Source organism: Cynocephalus volans, chromosome 14 (assembly GCF_027409185.1).
Source record: "Cynocephalus volans isolate mCynVol1 chromosome 14, mCynVol1.pri, whole genome shotgun sequence".
In the NCBI taxonomy this organism is placed as follows: domain Eukaryota; kingdom Metazoa; phylum Chordata; class Mammalia; order Dermoptera; family Cynocephalidae; genus Cynocephalus; species Cynocephalus volans.
In genome coordinates this window covers 17406559-17425027 of record NC_084473.1, presented here as the reverse complement: position 1 = coordinate 17425027, position 18469 = coordinate 17406559, and the positions used below count along the sequence as shown (strand labels likewise).

The following is an 18469-nucleotide window of genomic DNA, read 5'->3' as shown; positions in this document are numbered from 1 at the left end:
ACTTAAAACTTAATTTTTCATATTACTTTCATTTCTTTTGTCAAAAATAAACCTGGTTTAAAAAATGAGTAACCATGAGTAACAATGGTAGTTAAACAGATATCCACAATGTTAACCTAGGACATCTATTTTGGCTATACTTTTAAAATGTAAGTAAAGACTAAAAACTGAAATAATGGCAAACACAACTGATAGGAGCAACAAAGGCAAAAAAAAAAAAATCAGTAATAGAATTACCTGTTGGTTCTCAGAAAGTAAAACTTGAGTTACTATCTCTGTGCTAAAGTCTTCTCTTTTCTGCTTTCCCTTAGTTACCATGACATTTTCTAGAAAAATGTTTCTTCCATTGCTAAACTGTCTGGTCACCATATTCTTTAATCTGTCTCAAAGCCCTTTAAACCACTTTGGTTCTTTAACCTACAGTCCGCATATATCTTCTGAAATGGATTTGAGAAAGAATAGAGCCTCTCTTTTGCTCCCGTATAGCACATTCCAATAAAGCAGTAATGCTGTGCTGTCTCCTTCATAAGCAAGAAAAAATTGCTATGATGGAATATGCTTATTTTCCAACTTTTTTCTCTGATAGGAATCAAGGGGACATTTCTATAGGAGCTATCCTCTCTATTACACAACCCAATGAATCTTTTTTCTCCTTAGTAACTAATCATTAATTAATTTCTATCAGATCTTCTTGAATTACTGCAAGACTTTATATAGCCTTCACTACTTTTAAGTAAAACATAATGGATTAGAACTGTGCCAACCAACAATATTTAAAGGACTAGGGATAGGCATGGGAATCCGAACTTTTCTTCACTCTCCTGTCTTTCTCTAATATTATTTATTCCACATCATCTGACATCGTCCCTCAGCTCCTGACTAGAATATCTACTTATATTCACATGAAGGCATAACAGATGCGCCTAATTTGATTCCACTACCTCTCTTCAAAACTGTTCCACCCCTAGTCTATCCTAGATACCCAGTTGCTTAGGCCAAAAACTTAGCAGTTATTCTTGATTCTTCTCTTGTTGCTCCCCAACAGTAAATTGATCAGTAAGTCCTTTATCTCCAAAATACATCCTAAATCCCCATCTGTAATGATACTCTCCTAGTGTTCCCTGTATTCAACAGTAATGGTCTCTTAACTGGCCTCCCTGCTTCCTCTTTTTACTACCCGCCCCATCCCCCACTCCCATACAGTCATTCTCCCCACACTAGCCAGAGTGATCTTATTTGAAAATCTTAAACATATTAAAATCAACATCTTTATGGTAATGGATACTGAATTTCCTTGCAGATGGCACAACTTTCTGTTACAAATTTAATTTTCTTCATTTATGCTGACTATTTATAAACAGTTATAAAATGCAAAAAGTGTATGTGAACTTATGTGTTCTAAATGTAATACATTTTTTTCCAATTACTACTTTAGAATTATCTTCAATGAGATCTACAACCTAAGTTTTAAAATACATGCTCTTTTTGAAGACCACTCATAAAAGCAGAATAATATTAAAATACCTCGATAGTTCTGAAAGAGGAAAATTATGTGAAATGTCTGTTTTATTAAAAAGAACACCATAATTTGTTTAAAGAATGTAGTTAAGCAAAAATCTCTAGGAATTTCCATCACCTACAAGTATTTTCTATTCCTTGTCACATGTCAGCTGTTCCTCTGAAGTGATATTAAGTAGCAATGGTTAAGATAGTAAAAGCATATAAAGTTCCAAAAAGGGAAAGAATGCAACAGCTTTTAAAATACTGAAGTACAACTGCAATGAAAGACAGAACAGATGGTTCTTGCTTAAGGTCATAAAAAACCTGATGAGGTTACTTGAAAGTAGCTCAGCATTAAGTAAAATTTAGAAATCCTGTACATATCAAATCCACCAAAAACTGTTAATAGGATGAAATTTGAAATTTTTGTGGGGTAGGCATTGGGGGTAGGGATGTGAATTAGAGCTTTTCTTCTTGGGATTTGGTGAATACCTACTCAAGTCTTTTATAATGTATTAATTTTATTGATGTCAATCTGATCACGCAATCAATATATAGTACATATATATATTACATATTCACAATTCTTGAATTAGTTTTGACACAAGAATATTCATAGATATCAACAAAATCAGAACCACACATAGAAAGTTTTTAACCTGTTAATGACTTCAATTTATTTAGCTTACTTATGTCAATCAACAAAGTCAGAACACATAGCAAACAACTTTACAACCTATGAGTGACTTCAATACATTTAGTTTAGTGAATGAAGCACTGGACTTGAGATAGAAAGCATAGGATTTTGATCGTGGATATACCACTAACTAGATGTATGACCTTGGGAAGACATTTAACCTTTCTACAACATGAGAGGTATTAAACCAGATGAATTACAAGATTGTAATATCCTTTGAATCACATGACCAATTTTGAATAATAAAAAAAAAACATCCTATTTTAGAAATTATTGCTTGGTAGAAAGAACATAAATTGCCAGCTTAAAGAAAAGGTTTTAGAATCCACTTCAAGTTAAAACAAAAACAAATGCTTTGATGTAACCATATGGTGCCCATAAATCAATTTATGCTCCTAAAACTTCCTTAAAAGCTAATAACCTTTTATGGTTAATTATAAAACTGAATGAGGTGAGAAAAACACAGAACCTTGCTAATTCTACTAATGAATCAAATTTAAAGAACATAAAAAGAAGTCAGTGGCTCGATTTATACAAAAATACACGTTTTATTAAAGCAAGTTTCCCAATTTAATTCAGCGTTAAGCAAAAACATTAGAAAACATTTAACAATAAAGCACGAAATACTTAAATTTCCCATTTAAATGGCTATTTTCATACAAAGATTGGAAAAATAGTGTAAACTTTATTTCAGTGCAAGATTATACTGTATAATTTCTGTTCAATTTTCATATAAATTGAACCTACACTTTAAACCCAGGCTTAACTTACTTGTTATCAATAAATATTAACTAAATGCCTACTCTTTGCCAGGTAGGCTTCTAAGTGCTGGAGGTACAACTTTGGAAGATCAAGCTTTGCATTTAAGGACTTTAGTGGGGTAAGTAAGACTGCAGGTAAGACAGGCATTATAACAATGTGACGAGTACAGGCACAGAGGTACAGAAAAGTGGTGCCCTACCTAGTCTTGGGCATTAAGGAGGGCTTCCTGAAGGAAGTGACATCAAAGCAGGGATCTCCCAAATGTGCTTCCTATTGGTTACTACAAGGATCACTTAGGCCAGATGTTTTAGTCTGTTTTGACTATGTCATAGTTTTCATTGACCCATGGCAAGGGCCACAATAGGAATATAACATATATTTGATTACTTTTAAAAGTGAAAGGTGACTTTGATGGAATTCCATTATTGGAGCCAGAAGTTCCACATCAATTTGGGGGTGTGGGTGGGGGCGGTAAATGCTATTTTTTCCCCATTAGAAGGGAAGATTTTGGAGTATGGAAAATTAATTATTTCTGAAGGGGTAGGTTAGTGTGGGGTTGAGAAGAGCGCTGAAAGCTATGCCAGGGAACTTAAACTTCATTAATTCAAACATTTATTGAAGGGGATTGCACTCTAGACTAGCCAGGGGGAAAAATGACTGAACAACCACAACCCCTTAAGGTAACTGCTACAATAGAAATCTTTTCAAAATACAACGTTAACACAGAAAAGGGAGCACCCAAGCGTGCCTATGGGGAGGGCCTTGAACCAGGCGTGGGAGTTGTTAGGCCCAAGGTGTGCCCAGGGGAACGACAACCCAGACCCGGCAGCTTGGTTAGAGCGGGAGGAGCGGCGGCGAACATTCGGATCTCCAGGGACGAGGGTTACCCACAGGGCGGGCGCGAGGGGCCAGGCTTGGGAAGCGAGGGCAGAACCGCCGCCGGGCAGCTTGCTTCGGGTTTTCAAAGGAGGCCTGTTAAGATGGTTTTGGAGGACGGGCGGCTGCAGGGCTCGCCCCTAACCAGACTTTCAAAGGAACCAGTGGAAGGACCGGGGCCTCCCGTCTCTCCACAGTCGCGCGGGACTTACCCGGACAACCCTTCCTCCTTGGTTTTGGAAGAAGCCCCTTCGTCATTTACCAGTTAGGCCTGAACCCTAACTACTGCTATCGTCAACTTTTTGAATTTTCTTAAACAGAAGAAAAAAAGAAAAGTCCTCCTTTTCCCAAGAACTAGCGCTCTTGGCGTAGCGGCCACAGCTGGGAAGCTCCAGGAAGCACTTCGAATTCGGCGCCCTCGCCTCCGCGGCCCCGCCTCTTCCGGGAAGTGACCGTCTCTTTTCTCCCTCCGGGGCCGCCCTCTAGGTTTTCTCTTCACGGCTCGAGCCGGCCCGGCGGGCGCATGCGTGGACCTGTTGCCGGGGGCGTCTAGTTATCTTCCCTTTCATTTAGGCAAATCACCCGCCCGCCCAGCGTCCAGCCGCCGCAGAGCCGCGCGTGCCTACCACTTTCCCCGCCCGCCTAGGGGCACTTCCGGCTCTGCTTTACACTCCAGTGGCGCGAAACACCCAAACGGCGCAGGCGCGGGCGGAGTCCCGGAGGAGGGGGGGCGGGGCGCAGGCGCGGACCGTCCGGCGGTGGGCGCCGGGGCGGTTGGGCTTCTGCCTGCTCCCGGGGCAGGCGCACGGGTCCCGGCGGGCCAACGGCAGCCAGCCGAGGCACAAACGCCCCCAGCGTGGTTTTAGCGTCTGGCCGCATCTCTACAGCCCCGCCGGTCGGGTTCCGTTAGGAGATTGCGACTTGTTGGAGGTAGGGTGACGGTGCGCGCTGTCGCTCTCCCTGGCTCCGAGGTCCATCCTCGCCTGCTGCCCCCTCTGGCGCCCCACAGCCCACCTGGGAGCAGCTGGCAGTGTCCAGAGTCGCCCCCGCGGGCCCGGACGGCAGACGTTGGTCCTCGGGCGGGCGGACGGGCCGAGTCTTGGCGCGCTCTCCGCAGGCGGCACCGATCTCCTCAGCCGCGGGAAACTTGGCCGTCCCCGCGGGGCTCCTCCCTCCCGGGCGCCCGTCCCCAAGCGGCCCCCGGGCTTTGGCGAGTGGCTCGAGGGGAGTCGGGGTCGGGGTGAGGTTTGTGTCGGGAACTGGTCGCTCTCGAATTTGATGATACCTCGCGGCAGCCGCTTGTGTTTAAAGGGTATATGCAGTTACCACTTAAACTGGATTTGTCGTTAAATCCCAGTTTCATGAAAACGCAAACTGTATTTTCTAGAAAAATTAAATTGTGATGTTTGAAGGTTTTTTGATGGCATTTCTTTCCCCCGATTTCTTGTGGAAATGAACCGGAGAAGAGTCCCGATTGGGAATTGCGGAAAACACTCAAGGGTAGAAAATAGGCTGCAGGACCCACAGGACGTGAGGCAACACTGATAATCCGTAGGAAGGGCAACTACGGGGTGTTTAAGCCCTGAAGACAGAAGTTATGTGAGTTCTTATTCCTGTGTGTATATTTCATGAGTAGGAGATTAAAGACAAGCTGCTCTGTAAAGTATTTTCAAAGGGGGAAAAAAAGAGAAAAGTCCTAATTCCTTGACTTTTATTTTTTTTATTTATTTTTTTTTTTTAAAAGATGACCGGTAAGGGGATCTTAACCCTTGACTTGGTGTTGTCAGCACCACACTCAGCCAGTGAGCGAACCGGCCATCCGTATATGGGATCCGAACCCGGGGCCTTGGTGTTATCAGCACCGCACTCTCCCGAGTGAGCCACGGGCCGGCCCAAATTCCTTGACTTTTAGACGACTCTTGTGTAGACTTAAAATATACAGTAGCATATGCCATAACCTGCAGACAGTTCGTGGGTGTGTGGGTGAGGAGGGAGCTGTTAGAATTTATACTTAGGTTTACTTTATCTCATTCTGTTAACTGTGTGAAGTATACAGAGTAGTAATTTAAAGTTGGGATGTGTATTAAAAATTTCTTTTCCTTAATGGGTACAAAAAGTTTGGAGACTACTAGTATATTATATATTCTTCAAAACATGTTTTTGTATCAGACGAAACGAGAGTTGTGTGACCTTGGACAGGTTAGTACCACCTCTTTAAGTTTCAGTTCTTCTTCTCTGAATTGGAGAAAATAACACAGTACCTAAGTCATAGGGTTCTTAAATATGAGGAGACAGAGAAAAGGAAAGTTATATATTCACATATCTATCTATAATTAGTGTAAAACATTTAGTATTGAGCCTGGCAAAGAGTACAAATGACATGTTAAAGTTGCTACAGTGAAAAACAAGTTTTATTTTCCAAAGGTTTATTTTACTGATTGTATTTTACTGTGTGCCTAATCTGTACAATTTTATATAAAACCTGCCTAAATCTTGACTATCATTTTTAGACCAAAATTAGGAAGATTAATCAAAACTTGGCTTATTTTCAGGAATTAATAAATAACTCAAAAATTTACCGTAATAGTGTGCTTTAAGTTTAAAACAAATAATAGTTCTATGTACACAATCCCATAAGTCCAGTTGAGTGAGGGTAAAGTGTTGTCATTGATTGTTTTATTAACAATTTTGATTCATTATTTAAATAAATTACATCTTTTTCACTCAACACGCTTTCTTTGGTCACCAAATTCAATCGACTTCCTGTAACTTTCTTAGCTCCACTCCCAAATGCACCTCTACTGCTGAATATATTTTACTACATACTGGCCTCTCCATCTCAGTATTCTAGGAGAACTTCAAATTCAGTGTTTTCAAACAAAATGCATTTATTAGTTATCCTCTCTCTTTGCCAAACCTGCTCCATCTATTTATAATGGCATTCCACATTAAGTGTGAATATGAAACACAAAATGAAATTTTATAAAGCAAGCCCAAAGTTTTAGAGAGTCCTTTTCGTAGTTTTACTAAAGGACAGACAAGAAGATGAAGAACAAACTAATAGCCAATTTTACTGCCTATGAATAATTAAATTGTCAATTAAACTAAGATGTTTATGCCAGTAGGAACCTGGGCATTAAAGAGGTTTGACTTCCGGTTTTGACAAACTGTTTGAATCTGGGCTTTGCTAAGTTGTAACTAAATAAGCTTTTATAAGTTAGCACTAAGTTGTAGTTAGATAACTTCAAGTCTTTCACTTTCAAGCCTTTTATAACATAAGGACAATAATTACCACAGAAGGTTTTTGAGGATCAAAGGAAATAAAAATATTTATCTGAAAAGCTAAGCACTTAGTTATTCAATAAATGTTAATTCTCCTCACCCATTTTTTACTGTCTTTTAAATCTCTTGGTTTCATCTCTTCTCTTCATCCCTTGTATTGCCACTGCTTTTGCTCACCCTCTTATCCTTTAAAAACTAGTTTCTTCTGTTGCTATTCTTACTCTTTCATCTGTTTTCTTTTATTTATTTATTTATTTATTATTTTTTAAAATTTTATTTTGTCAATATACATTGTGGCTGATTATTGTTCCCCATCACCAAAACCTCCCTCCCTTCCCCCCTCCCCCCTCCGCCCCCAAAATGTCCTTTCTGTTTGCTTGTCGTATCAACTTCAAGTAATTGTGGTTGTTATATCGTCTCCCCCTCCCCCGGTTTTGTGTGTGTGTGTGTGTGTGTGTGTGTGTGTGTGTGTGTGTGTGTGTGTGTGTGTGTGTGTGTGTGTGTGTGTGTGTGTGAATTATATATTAATTTTTAGCTCCCACCAATAAGTGAGAACATGTGGTATTTCTCTTTCTGTGCCTGACTTGTTTCACTTAATATAATTCTCTCAAGGTCCATCCATGTTGTTGCAAATGGCAGTATTTCATTCGTTTTTATAGCTGAGTAGTATTCCATTGTGTAGATGTACCACATTTTCCATATCCACTCATCTGATGATGGACATGTGGGCTGGTTCCAACTCTTGGCTATTGTAAAGAGTGCTGCGATGAACATTGGGGAACAGGTATACCTTCGACTTGATGATTTCCATTCCTCTGGGTATATTCCCAACAGTGGGATAGCTGGGTCGTATGGTAGATCTATCTGCAATTGTTTGAGGAACCTCCATACCATTTTCCATAGAGGCTGCACCATTTTGCAGTCCCACCACAATGTATGAGAGTTCCTTTTTCTCCACAACCTCACCAGCATTTATCGTTCAGAGTCTTTTGGATTTTAGCCATCCTAACTGGGGTTAGATGGTATCTCAGTGTGGTTTTGATTTGCATTTCCCGGATGCTGAGTGATGTTGAGCATTTTTTCATATGTCTGTTGGCCATTTGTATATCTTCCTTAGAGAAATGCCTACTTAGCTCTTTTGCCCATTTTTTAATTGGGTTGCTTTTTTCTTGTAAAGTTGTTTCCTTATATATTCTGGATATTAATCTTTTGTCAGATGTATATTTTGCAAATATTTTCTCCCACTCTGTTGGTTGTCTTTTAACTCTGTTAATTGTTTCTTTTGCTGTGCAGAAGCTTTTTAGTTTGATATAATCCCATTTGTTTATTTTTCCTTTGTTTGCCCGTGCTTTTGGGATCGTATTCATGAAGTCTGTGCCCAGTCCTATTTCCTGAAGTGTTTCTCCTATGTTTTCTTTAAGAAGTTTTATTGTTTCAGGGTGCATATTTAAATCCTTAATCCATTTTCAGTTGATTTTAGTATACGGTGAGAGGTATGGATCTAGTTTCATTCTCCTGCATATGGATATCCAGTTATCCCAGCACCATTTGCTGAAGAGACAGTCCCTTCCCCAGTGAATAGGCTTGGTGCCTTTGTCAAAGATCAGATGGCAGTAAGTGTGTGGGTTGATTTCTGGATTCTCTATTCTATTCCATTGATCAGTGTGTCTGTTTTTATGCCAGTACCATACTGTTTTGGTTATTATAGCTTTGTAGTATAGCTTAAAGTCAGGTAGTGTTATGCCTCCAGCTTTATTTTTTTGCTCAGCATTGCTTTGGCTATGTGTGGTCTTTTATTATTCCATATAAATGTCTGGATAGTTTTTTCCATTTCTGAGAAAAATGTCTTTGGAATTTTGATGGGGATTGCATTGAATTTGTATATCACTTTGGGTAGTATGGACATTTTCACTATGTTGATTCTTCCAATCCAAGAGCATGGGATATCTCCATCTTCTTGTATCCTCTCTAATTTCTCTCAGCAGTGGTTTGTAGTTCTCATTATAGAGATTTTTCACCTCCTTGGTTAACTCAATTCCTAAGTATTTTATTTTTTTGGTGGCTATTGTAAATGGGCAGGCTTTCTTGATTTCTCGTTCTGCATGTTCACTATACAGACGCAAATCTCCCAAACTCATTCTATGAAGCAAACATCATCCTGATACCAAAACCAGGTAAAGATATAACCAAAAAAGAAAACTACAGGCCGATATCCTTGATGAATATAGATGCAAAAATCCTCAATAAAATACTAGCAAACAATACAGCAACACATACGAAAAATTATTCATCACGATCAAGTGGGATTCATCCCAGGGATGCAAGGTTGGTTCAACATACGCAAATCAATAAATGTGATACACTATATTATTAAAGTCAAACACAAGGACCATATGATCATCTCTATAGATGCTGAAAAAGCATTTGATAAAGTTCAGCACTCATTCATGACAAAGACCCTCTATAAGTTAGGTATAGAGGGAAAGTATCTCAACATAATTAAAGCCATATATGCCAGACCCACTGCCAATATCATCCTGAATGGGGAAAAGCTGAAAGCTTTTCCTTTAAGAACAGGAACTAGACAAGGATGCCCACTCTCACCACTCCTATTCAACAGTGTTGGAAGTACTAGCCAGAGCAATCAGAGAAGAGAAGGAAATAAAGGGCATCCAGATTGGAAAAGATGACGTCAAACTGTCCCTGTTTGCAGATGACATGATCCTATATATCGAACAGCCTAAAACCTCTACAAAAAAACTGTTGGAATTGATAAATGATTTCATTACAGTAGCAGGATACAAAATCAACACACAAAAATCAGTAGCATTTCTTTTCATCTGTTTTCTATATTGAGGCTACACAGATGTTTCCAAAACACAATCTGCGTATTCCAATTTTATAATATGAAGTGCTGTGCTTTATATCTTCTTATTTTGCTGAAATTTTTGACAGATGGACTTAGGAATTTTTTTCAATTAAATATTATATTATTATCTAGTGAGTCTCATATGATTTTATGATATATTCCAAGAAGTGTAGTTAATTCAGTACATTACAAATGACATTATTTAATATAGAATGAATGTGTCGTGGTGAGAAGGGTGGAATTGGGGATGATGTAAACACAGTCCAGGGCAGGTTCAGAATTACAGACTGATAGGAGGAATAAGATCTAGTACTGTAGATCTAGCACTGTAGGGTGACTATAGTTAACAACAATTTATTATATACTTTCAGTTAGCTGGAAGAGAGGATTCTGAATGTTCCCAACAAAAAGAAATGATAAATGTTTGAGGTGATAGATATGTTGACTGACCTGGCTTGATCATTATACTGTATACATCTATCAAAATATCACACAGTACCCCATAAATATGTATGCTTATTATGTGTCAATTAAAATTTTTTTTTTAAAGTAGCAGTAATTATTAGCCTTTTGAAAAATAAAAACACTGTTTACTATTGGTAATTCTCATTCTGTTGTGTCTGTCACTACTCTTAGTTACTACTTTGACGTTAATTAGAAAAATGAATTATTAGATACATAATAAAATTTAAAATTTATAATACTGTTAAAATGCATTTGGTCTGTATTTCCTATGCATTTACATGCTGTAATGAATCTTTGGTTATTGATTTTTCTTCTTAAACTTATTATTATTTATTGATGATCTTCATTGTCCCTGCTTTGTCCTATAAGGGAGAAGTGTTCCTGTTAAGTTCCTTAATTCTGATTTTTTAAAAATTGTAAATAAGTAAATAAATATTAAAAACTATGAGGAGCTTATGGATGTTTTGAAAATCCGAAAGGAGCTTTTTTCCTTTTTTGTGTGTATCCCAGAATATTGAAAATATTTTTCTTTGTATCTGTATATATGTCTGTTTAGCCTATTGGAAACAATTTTACTATTTTAATCTGTATCTAATTCCCAGGACATTCGTATCTGTTTCTGAAAATCTGTTATTAAATTACAAAGTGATTCCTGTTTTAAAAGGATCCTTCAGTGTGTGTTAGATGCAAGTTACCTTGGCAACCTAATAGCAAACTGCAAATCCCAGGCCATGCCCACAAATAAAAAACATCATCATCATATAGTGTTTGAGTGTACTATCTTCTCTGTAATATAAAATCTCACATTCATTGTGAGAAGCATATCACATTTACCCTAGTGCTTCTCCCTCTTCCCAATTTTACTTAAAAAACTGCTGTTTTTCAATGGTAAAATGCTAAAATCGATCAGCTGATGTCTGAATGCCTGCTAACTGCAAGATCATGTATTATGCATTCTAAAAGGGCATTTAATGTTGGGAAAACCAATAAATAATGCTTTCTCATAATAAATAAATTACTGCTCAGTAATTGAGAAGGGAGTAGAGAAAGTGTGTGAGAGAACAAAATGTTGGGAAGTAATGGCCTGGTAGTATTTTAGAGAATTTAAATTAGCAACAAGCTGAAACTAATATAAAGTTGTTCTTGTTACTTAATAATTTGAAAAATATGTTTGATTTTGAAGTTTTGACTTCTATTAGAGATTCAAAATAAACATTAAGTTATTTGTAAAAAAGTGTAGTTGTAAGTGTAATGGTAATATTGTCTCAAAAAGCTATTTGTTGAGGTTAAATGTCCTTCTTTGGATGCTAATTAATATACCTTTAAAATGGTATTTGATTTATCTTAATATTTTAGGTTCTTCATTGCCTTCAGTTCTTTTACATGGTTTGCGGCAGTTCTCAAACTTTAATGTGCTTGTAAATCACCTGAAGTCTTGTTAAAGTGATATTCTGATTCACTTGGTCTAGGGTGGAGCCTAAGTTTCTGTATATCTAACAAGTTCCCAGGAGATGTAGATGCTTCTTGCTGGTCCTTGGACCACACTTTAAATATCAAGAGTTTACAAGTCCATCTGTGGTCTGTTTCTTCCCCACAGCTCTAACTTTATTGCTTGCTAACTATGCCTTATAATTTATCATGGACTTGGCATACAGTATCCCCTGCAGTAGCAGTTTGCAAAGTCTGGTCCAAGCATCCATGAGACTCTTTCAAGGGGTCTACAAGATCAAAACTGTTTTCTTAATAATAGTAAGACATTATTTGTCTTTTTCACTCTCATTCACTTATAAGTGTATGGTGGAGTCTTCCATAGGTCACGTGACATGATGATGATGTTGCCCCGACTGATGGAATGTGTACTTGTGTGTTCTTTGTTTTAAAAGCTTCTCAGTTTTAATTTATAATATGGTAAATATTGATAGATATAAGCAAAAGCTTTCTGGGGTCCTTCATACTTTTTAAGAGATCACAACCTTTGAGAACAGCACTCCTGTGTATTGGGCCGCAGACCCAGAGACTCGGATCTAGAACATAACCAGAACTATTTCCTTAGCTGCAGTGACTGCTGGGCTAGGGTGGCAGTTTCAGTTCCCCCACATGATCTCCAGTGACACTGCAGTGGGGGTGATCTCTCTTCTGGGCAATGGTAAAAGTCCTGACTTTCTACAAGGCCTCCTTTGATACGAGCCAATGAGGAAGGGGAGTAAATAGCACACTGTTAGTGCCTGGAGGGTGGGGGTGGAAGTCTAAGCTCTAGGTGTTGTCCGCTGACACCATTATTGTGACTTCCTGCTTGGCCTACCTAGCCTTCTCTGAGGTGTTGAGATGCCTCCTTATAGCTCCACCAAGGTGGAAATCCATACTACCAACTTGGCCTTTGCTGGCACGAGTGGTGGAGGAGCTGCAGTTTTTCAGTGGTGGTTTGCTGGAGTAGAGCTGTTATTGTCTTAAAGTTTTCTTCTAGTTTAGTTGCCCAGTTCCTGTTTTTTGGGGGTGGAGAGAGCAAGCTTTTGTTGGTTTTGTCCCCCCCCAGCCCCCCAGCACCTGTTGGTGTTTCCTAGTTGTTAGCTTTTCCAAATCTAGGATATTTGAGGCAAAACAAAAACTCAGAGAACCATTGTGTCATTCCTTGGGTCCTGAGGTCCTTAGGTGGTCTGCCACCTTCTCTTCACCTTTTAAAGTCTTTTTACGTTTGTTTTACATGTAATGTCCAAGGTTTTGAGTTTCACTTAGTGAGAAGAATAGGAAAATGTACATCTATTCTGTCTTCCCTGAAGAGGAAGACTTTTTTTTTTTTTTTTGGCGGTTGGCCAGGAAGAGGAACTGAACCCTTGATCTTGGTGTTATAAAGCTACATTCTCACCGGCTGAACTAACCGGCTAAGTCTCCGATTGCTTTTTCAGCTTGCGTTTTGGAAAAAGGAATTAGAGACTGAACTGTAGCCCCTCTACATACCCCTTATATTTAGTTATATAAAAATGTGTGAATAAACATTCAAATAGTCTCATTAAAGAAACACTTGATAAAGCAAAGCACAAATTTGGAGAAAATGTTTAAAATAGCTTTCAAACTTAAATATGATTTGTATGAAAGTCATGACTACAGGTGAGGATTTTACAACACATAAGGTAATTTTGTGTAGTAAATTGAGTCTTTAAATTATCAATGTTCTGGTAAATAAAATTACAAAAAGTTGATTCAGGAAGATACAGTCAGCCTGTAAAAAAATGTATAGGAAAGAATTTGAAGTGATTTCATGAAATTAATGTTAAAACAGTCTTCACTATTTAATAGGTTTAAGCATAGTTCTTTCTCACTTTTAAAAAAACATTTAAATATCATGCCATCAAAGCAATTTTAGGGCATTAAAAAGATGGACAAGCTACCCAGTTCAGTTAATGAACCATGCATTGTCATAATACCAAAACCTGACAAAGGTAGTTCCCAAAAACAGTTCCTCTAAAAATGTGTATCAATGTTTAATATTTCCACAAAACTGATTTTGTCAATATAAGTTTGGAAAACAGTGGATTAAACACTGTGTTTAAATGTCTTTGTCTCACTTGCTCTTGTTTTCTCTTGCATTCTTTCTCCTGAGTCCCTGTTTTCCTCTCTGTGCACATCTACTTCATGTTCTTTTTGTAACAACACTCCAGTAGCTGCCTACACTCCCAGCGCGTGCGCCCGTGCACGTGCACACGCACACGCACGCGCACACACACACACACACACACACACACACACACACACCCACCCCCCACTGGGTTTCTTGGCCTGTATGCATATCATAAAATAGAGCTATCATGTCTTTTAGTGAGGACTCACTAGAATTTCACTCCAAATTCACAAGAGAGAAAATCTCCTTCAATCTACTCTTGCTATAAAGGAGAAGGGAGCCAGGTACGTGGTACAGACAGGGTTTCTATGGTCTAGTATTTGCGGACACTAAATGAATTGAGTCTAGAATTATTCCTCATATTCTTTTCTTGTATCTTAGAAATTATTTATTATGTATGTCAGGGATTTTTTCCTTCCAGCAAGCAGTTAAGTACTATCATTTTTAGGTCTTGAATGTATTTTAAAGAGAAAAAAGTGACAGTAACAATCAGAGTAGTAATGATGTTTAATTTCAATTACAGACTGTCAGCTTTGCCTGAAGGTTTAGTATTCATATGTTTAGCACAATCTTACATAATTGAAAGTATATTTATTTTCTAGGTTTAAATTGTATAGTATATTGGTAAAAATTAGACAATCAACATGAACTATTTCTTTAGGGAACAGTTAGGAAACTACTGGTGTTAGACAACACTGCTTCTTTGGGAAAGTAATTTAAAAATTATAAGTTTATCTGATTACTTTATGACTTGTAAAAACTGGATTGCTCTGGAATAATTTCAGGAGGCACTATGTCATCTCTTAATAGAATTAGGAAACTAGAAACCATAGTTTCACAAATAAAATTCTTTACCTTTCGTGAGTTTAGAAGTCAAAGAATTTAGATAGCTCATGTTGGTAAAATCTTGACTGTGAATAACTGAAGTACAATCAACTAGTGTAGAGTATGCAGATGATTTTTTTATTTAAAGCAACATAAATTATTGTCTTGCACTTCTGTAGATTGGAAGTTAGAAACAGGTCTCACTGAGATATGTTCCTTTCCGGAGGCTCTAAGGGAAATCTGTTTCCTTGCCTTTTCCAGCATTCTTTGACTGGTGGCCCTCTTCCTCCGTGAAGTATGGAGGACTTTAATTTACTTCAATTTTTAATATAAAAATGGGTGGACCTAATATTTAAAACTTAAGCTTTGTGTGATTTACTTTAAGTTTAATGTATATAGAACAATCCTATGGATGCTGTACTTGATTTACTTCAACGTTTCTATACATATTTATTCAGACCTGATGGCCAAAAGAAAGGAAGAGCATTTCTTCTCTCCTGAAAATGCCAAAAGACCAAGACAAGAAGAATTAGAGGATTTTGATAAAGATGGTGACGAAGATGAATGTACAGTTTCTTTCACTAATGGTATCTCTACTTTGGTAAGTGCAAAACTGCAAAATTATGTTTTCCAATTGACATGTTTCTCATATCTGGTTTATATGTTATGTTCAATGATAATTCAAAATCAGGAAAAAGCAATATGATTTTTAAGAAGCTGAGGTAAAATAACCTGAGTAATTTTGAAGCTTCTGTTAATTATTAGAAAAATTAGTAGAGAAAATAATGAAAAAAAAAATGGATCTTTGGAAAGATGAATAAAATTGACAAACCTCTTGTAAGACCAATAAAGGAAAAAAGAGAAAAGACACAAATTACCAATATCAGGGATGAAATAAGGGTTATGACCATAGACCATGCAAACATCAAAAGGATAAGGAAATACAGTTAACAAAAACATATAAATTTGACAGCTTAGGTGAAGTGGACCGATTCCTTGAAAAGCAAAAACTACCACAACTCACTCAATATAAAATACATTATCTAAATAACTCTATAACTTTAAGGAAATTGAATTCATATTTTAAAATTTGTAAAAAAAAACCTCCAGGCACAGTTGGTTTCACTGGAGAATTGTGCCAAATGTTTAGAGAAAGAATAACCAGAATTCTCCGTAATCATTTCTAGAAAACAGAAGAGGAGGGAATACTTCTCAGTTTGTTATCTTGTTATCAAAACCAGATGAAGAGACCAAAAAAGCAAACTACACACCAGTAATCTTATGGATACGGATGCAGAAATCCTTAACAAAATATTAGCGAGTAAAATTTGGCAATATATAAAAAAGCATTATACACCATGATCAAATAGGTTTATTCTAGGCATGTCAGCATGATTATGTGAAAATCAATCAGTGTAATTCACCATATTGCATGTAAAGAAGAAAAGTCACATGATCATATCACTAGATATGGCAAAAGTATTTGACAAAATTCAGTACCAGTTCATGACTAAAACTCTCAGAAAAATAGGAATAGAGGAGAACTTCCTCAACATGATAAAGAGCATTTACGGAAAAACCTACAGCTGTCATACTTAATGGTGAAGCACTGAGTGCTTTTCCCCTAAAATCAGGAACAAGGCAAGGGTGTCTGCTTTCATTACTCTTATTCAGTATAGGGCTGGCAGGTCTAGCCAGTCAAAGAAAGCAGAAAAAGAAAACAAGAGTTGTAGAGGTTGGAAAGGAAAAAAACAAAACTCTTCCTATTTGCAGATGACCTGATTATCTACATAGAAAATTTCAAATAATCTACCAAAAAATCTCTTAAAACTAATAAGCGTATTCAGCAAGGTTACAAGATATAAGATAAAAATTTTTTAAATTGTGTTTTTATATACTGGCATTGAACACGTGAACGTTGAAATTAAAAATATAATACGATTTGCAGTCACTCAAAAAAAAAATGAAATACTTCAGGGAAATGCAAATTAATACAACAGTGAGATACCATTTCACACCTGGTGGAATGGTAAAAATCCAGAGCACTGACAACATCACATCTAGCAAGGATGTGGAGTAACAGGAACCCTACCTCATTGCTGGTGGGAATGCAAAATAGTAAAGCTACTTTGGAAGAAAGTTTGGAAGTTTTCTTATAAAACTAAACATACCCTTACCACACCACCCAGCAATTGTACTCCTTAATATTTACCGAAAGGAGTTGAAAACTTATGTCTACACAAAAACCTGCACACGAATGTTTATAGTAGCTTTTAATCATAATTTTTGAAACTTGGAAGTAACCAAGATGTTCTTCAGTAGGTGAATGGATAAATAAACGGTTGTACATCTTAACAGTGGAATATTATCCAATGCTAAAAAGAAATGAGCTACTAAACTGTGAAAAGACATGGACGAAACAAAAATGCTTATTACTGAATGAAAGAAACCAATTGAAAAGGCTATATACTGTGTGATTTCAATTATATTGCATTCTGCAAAAGCCAAATGGAGACAAAAGATTAATGGTTGTTAGGGGTTGAGGAAAGAGAAGGATGAATAAGCAGAGCACAGAGGATTTTTAGGGCAGTAAAAATACGCTTTATGGTACTATAATGGTGAATACATGTCATTATAAATTTGTCCGAACCCATAGAATGTAGAACATCCCAAGTGAACCCTAATGTAAACTATGGATTTGGGGTAATAGTGATGTGTCGGTGTTAGGTTCATCAGTTGTAACAAATGTACCACTGGTGGGGGATGTTAATAATGGGGGAGGCTACTTAGCCATGAAAAAGAATGAAATTCTGCCATTCACAGCAACATGGATGAGCCTGTAGATAATTATGCTAAGTGAAACAACCAGGGGCAGAAAGAGAAATACTGCATGTCCTCACTCATATGTGGGAGTGGAATTCATAAGTAAATAAACAACAATCAAGAGAGAGAGAAGGAAAGAAACAACAATCAAAATAATATATTGAACTTTTAAACTGTGATTACTAGAGGTGGAAAGGGGGAGGGAAAGGGAAGAGGGAGGGAGGCTAATGAGAAATTAATGAGAAATTGGTTAATGGACACAAGAATGATTGTGTTTTGTAATGATGAATAAGCTAACTGTCCTGTTTTGACCATCACACATTGTATACAACTATTGATAGTCAACTTTGTATCCCACAAATATGTATAACAAATTGTCTTTCAATAAAAAATAATAATGGGGGAGGCTATTCATGTATGGGGCTAAGGGAAATATGGAAAATCTCTGTATCTTTCTCCCAATTGTTCTGTGATCCTAAAACTGCTCTAAAAAAATTCAATCTTTATAAAAAATGAAATACTTAGGTCTAAATCTCACAAAATATACAGGACTTGTATCCTGAAAACTGTACAATACTGATGTAAAGGAATCAAAGAAGACCTAAATAAATGGTGAAATATGCTTATTCATGGATTGTAAGACTCAGCATAGAAAAGATGTCAGTTCTCCCCCCCAAATGACATACAGGTTTAATGCAGTTCCTATCAAAATCCCAGCAAGATTTTTTGTAGATATAAGCAAACATCATAAAAT

At 37.3% G+C, this 18469-nt stretch overlaps 1 protein-coding gene across 3 annotated transcripts in view; it reads left to right on the top strand.

The window, feature by feature from the left end:
- Positions 1-4572: 4572 nt before the first annotated feature.
- SMC6 (structural maintenance of chromosomes 6) overlaps positions 4573-18469 on the top strand; it is an 83765-nt gene continuing 69868 nt past the window's right edge. Inside the window, exons 1-3 of one of the 3 annotated variants that reach the window (XM_063079031.1) lie at positions 4574-4765; positions 5302-5434; positions 15351-15493. In XM_063079031.1, the coding sequence (XP_062935101.1) occupies positions 15356-15493 (138 nt within the window). In that variant the 5' untranslated portion in view covers positions 4574-4765; positions 5302-5434; positions 15351-15355. Of the gene's footprint in view, positions 4766-5301; positions 5435-15350; positions 15494-18469 lie in introns of all 3 variants that reach the window. The other 2 variants (XM_063079033.1, XM_063079030.1) reach the window with 2 other exon arrangements.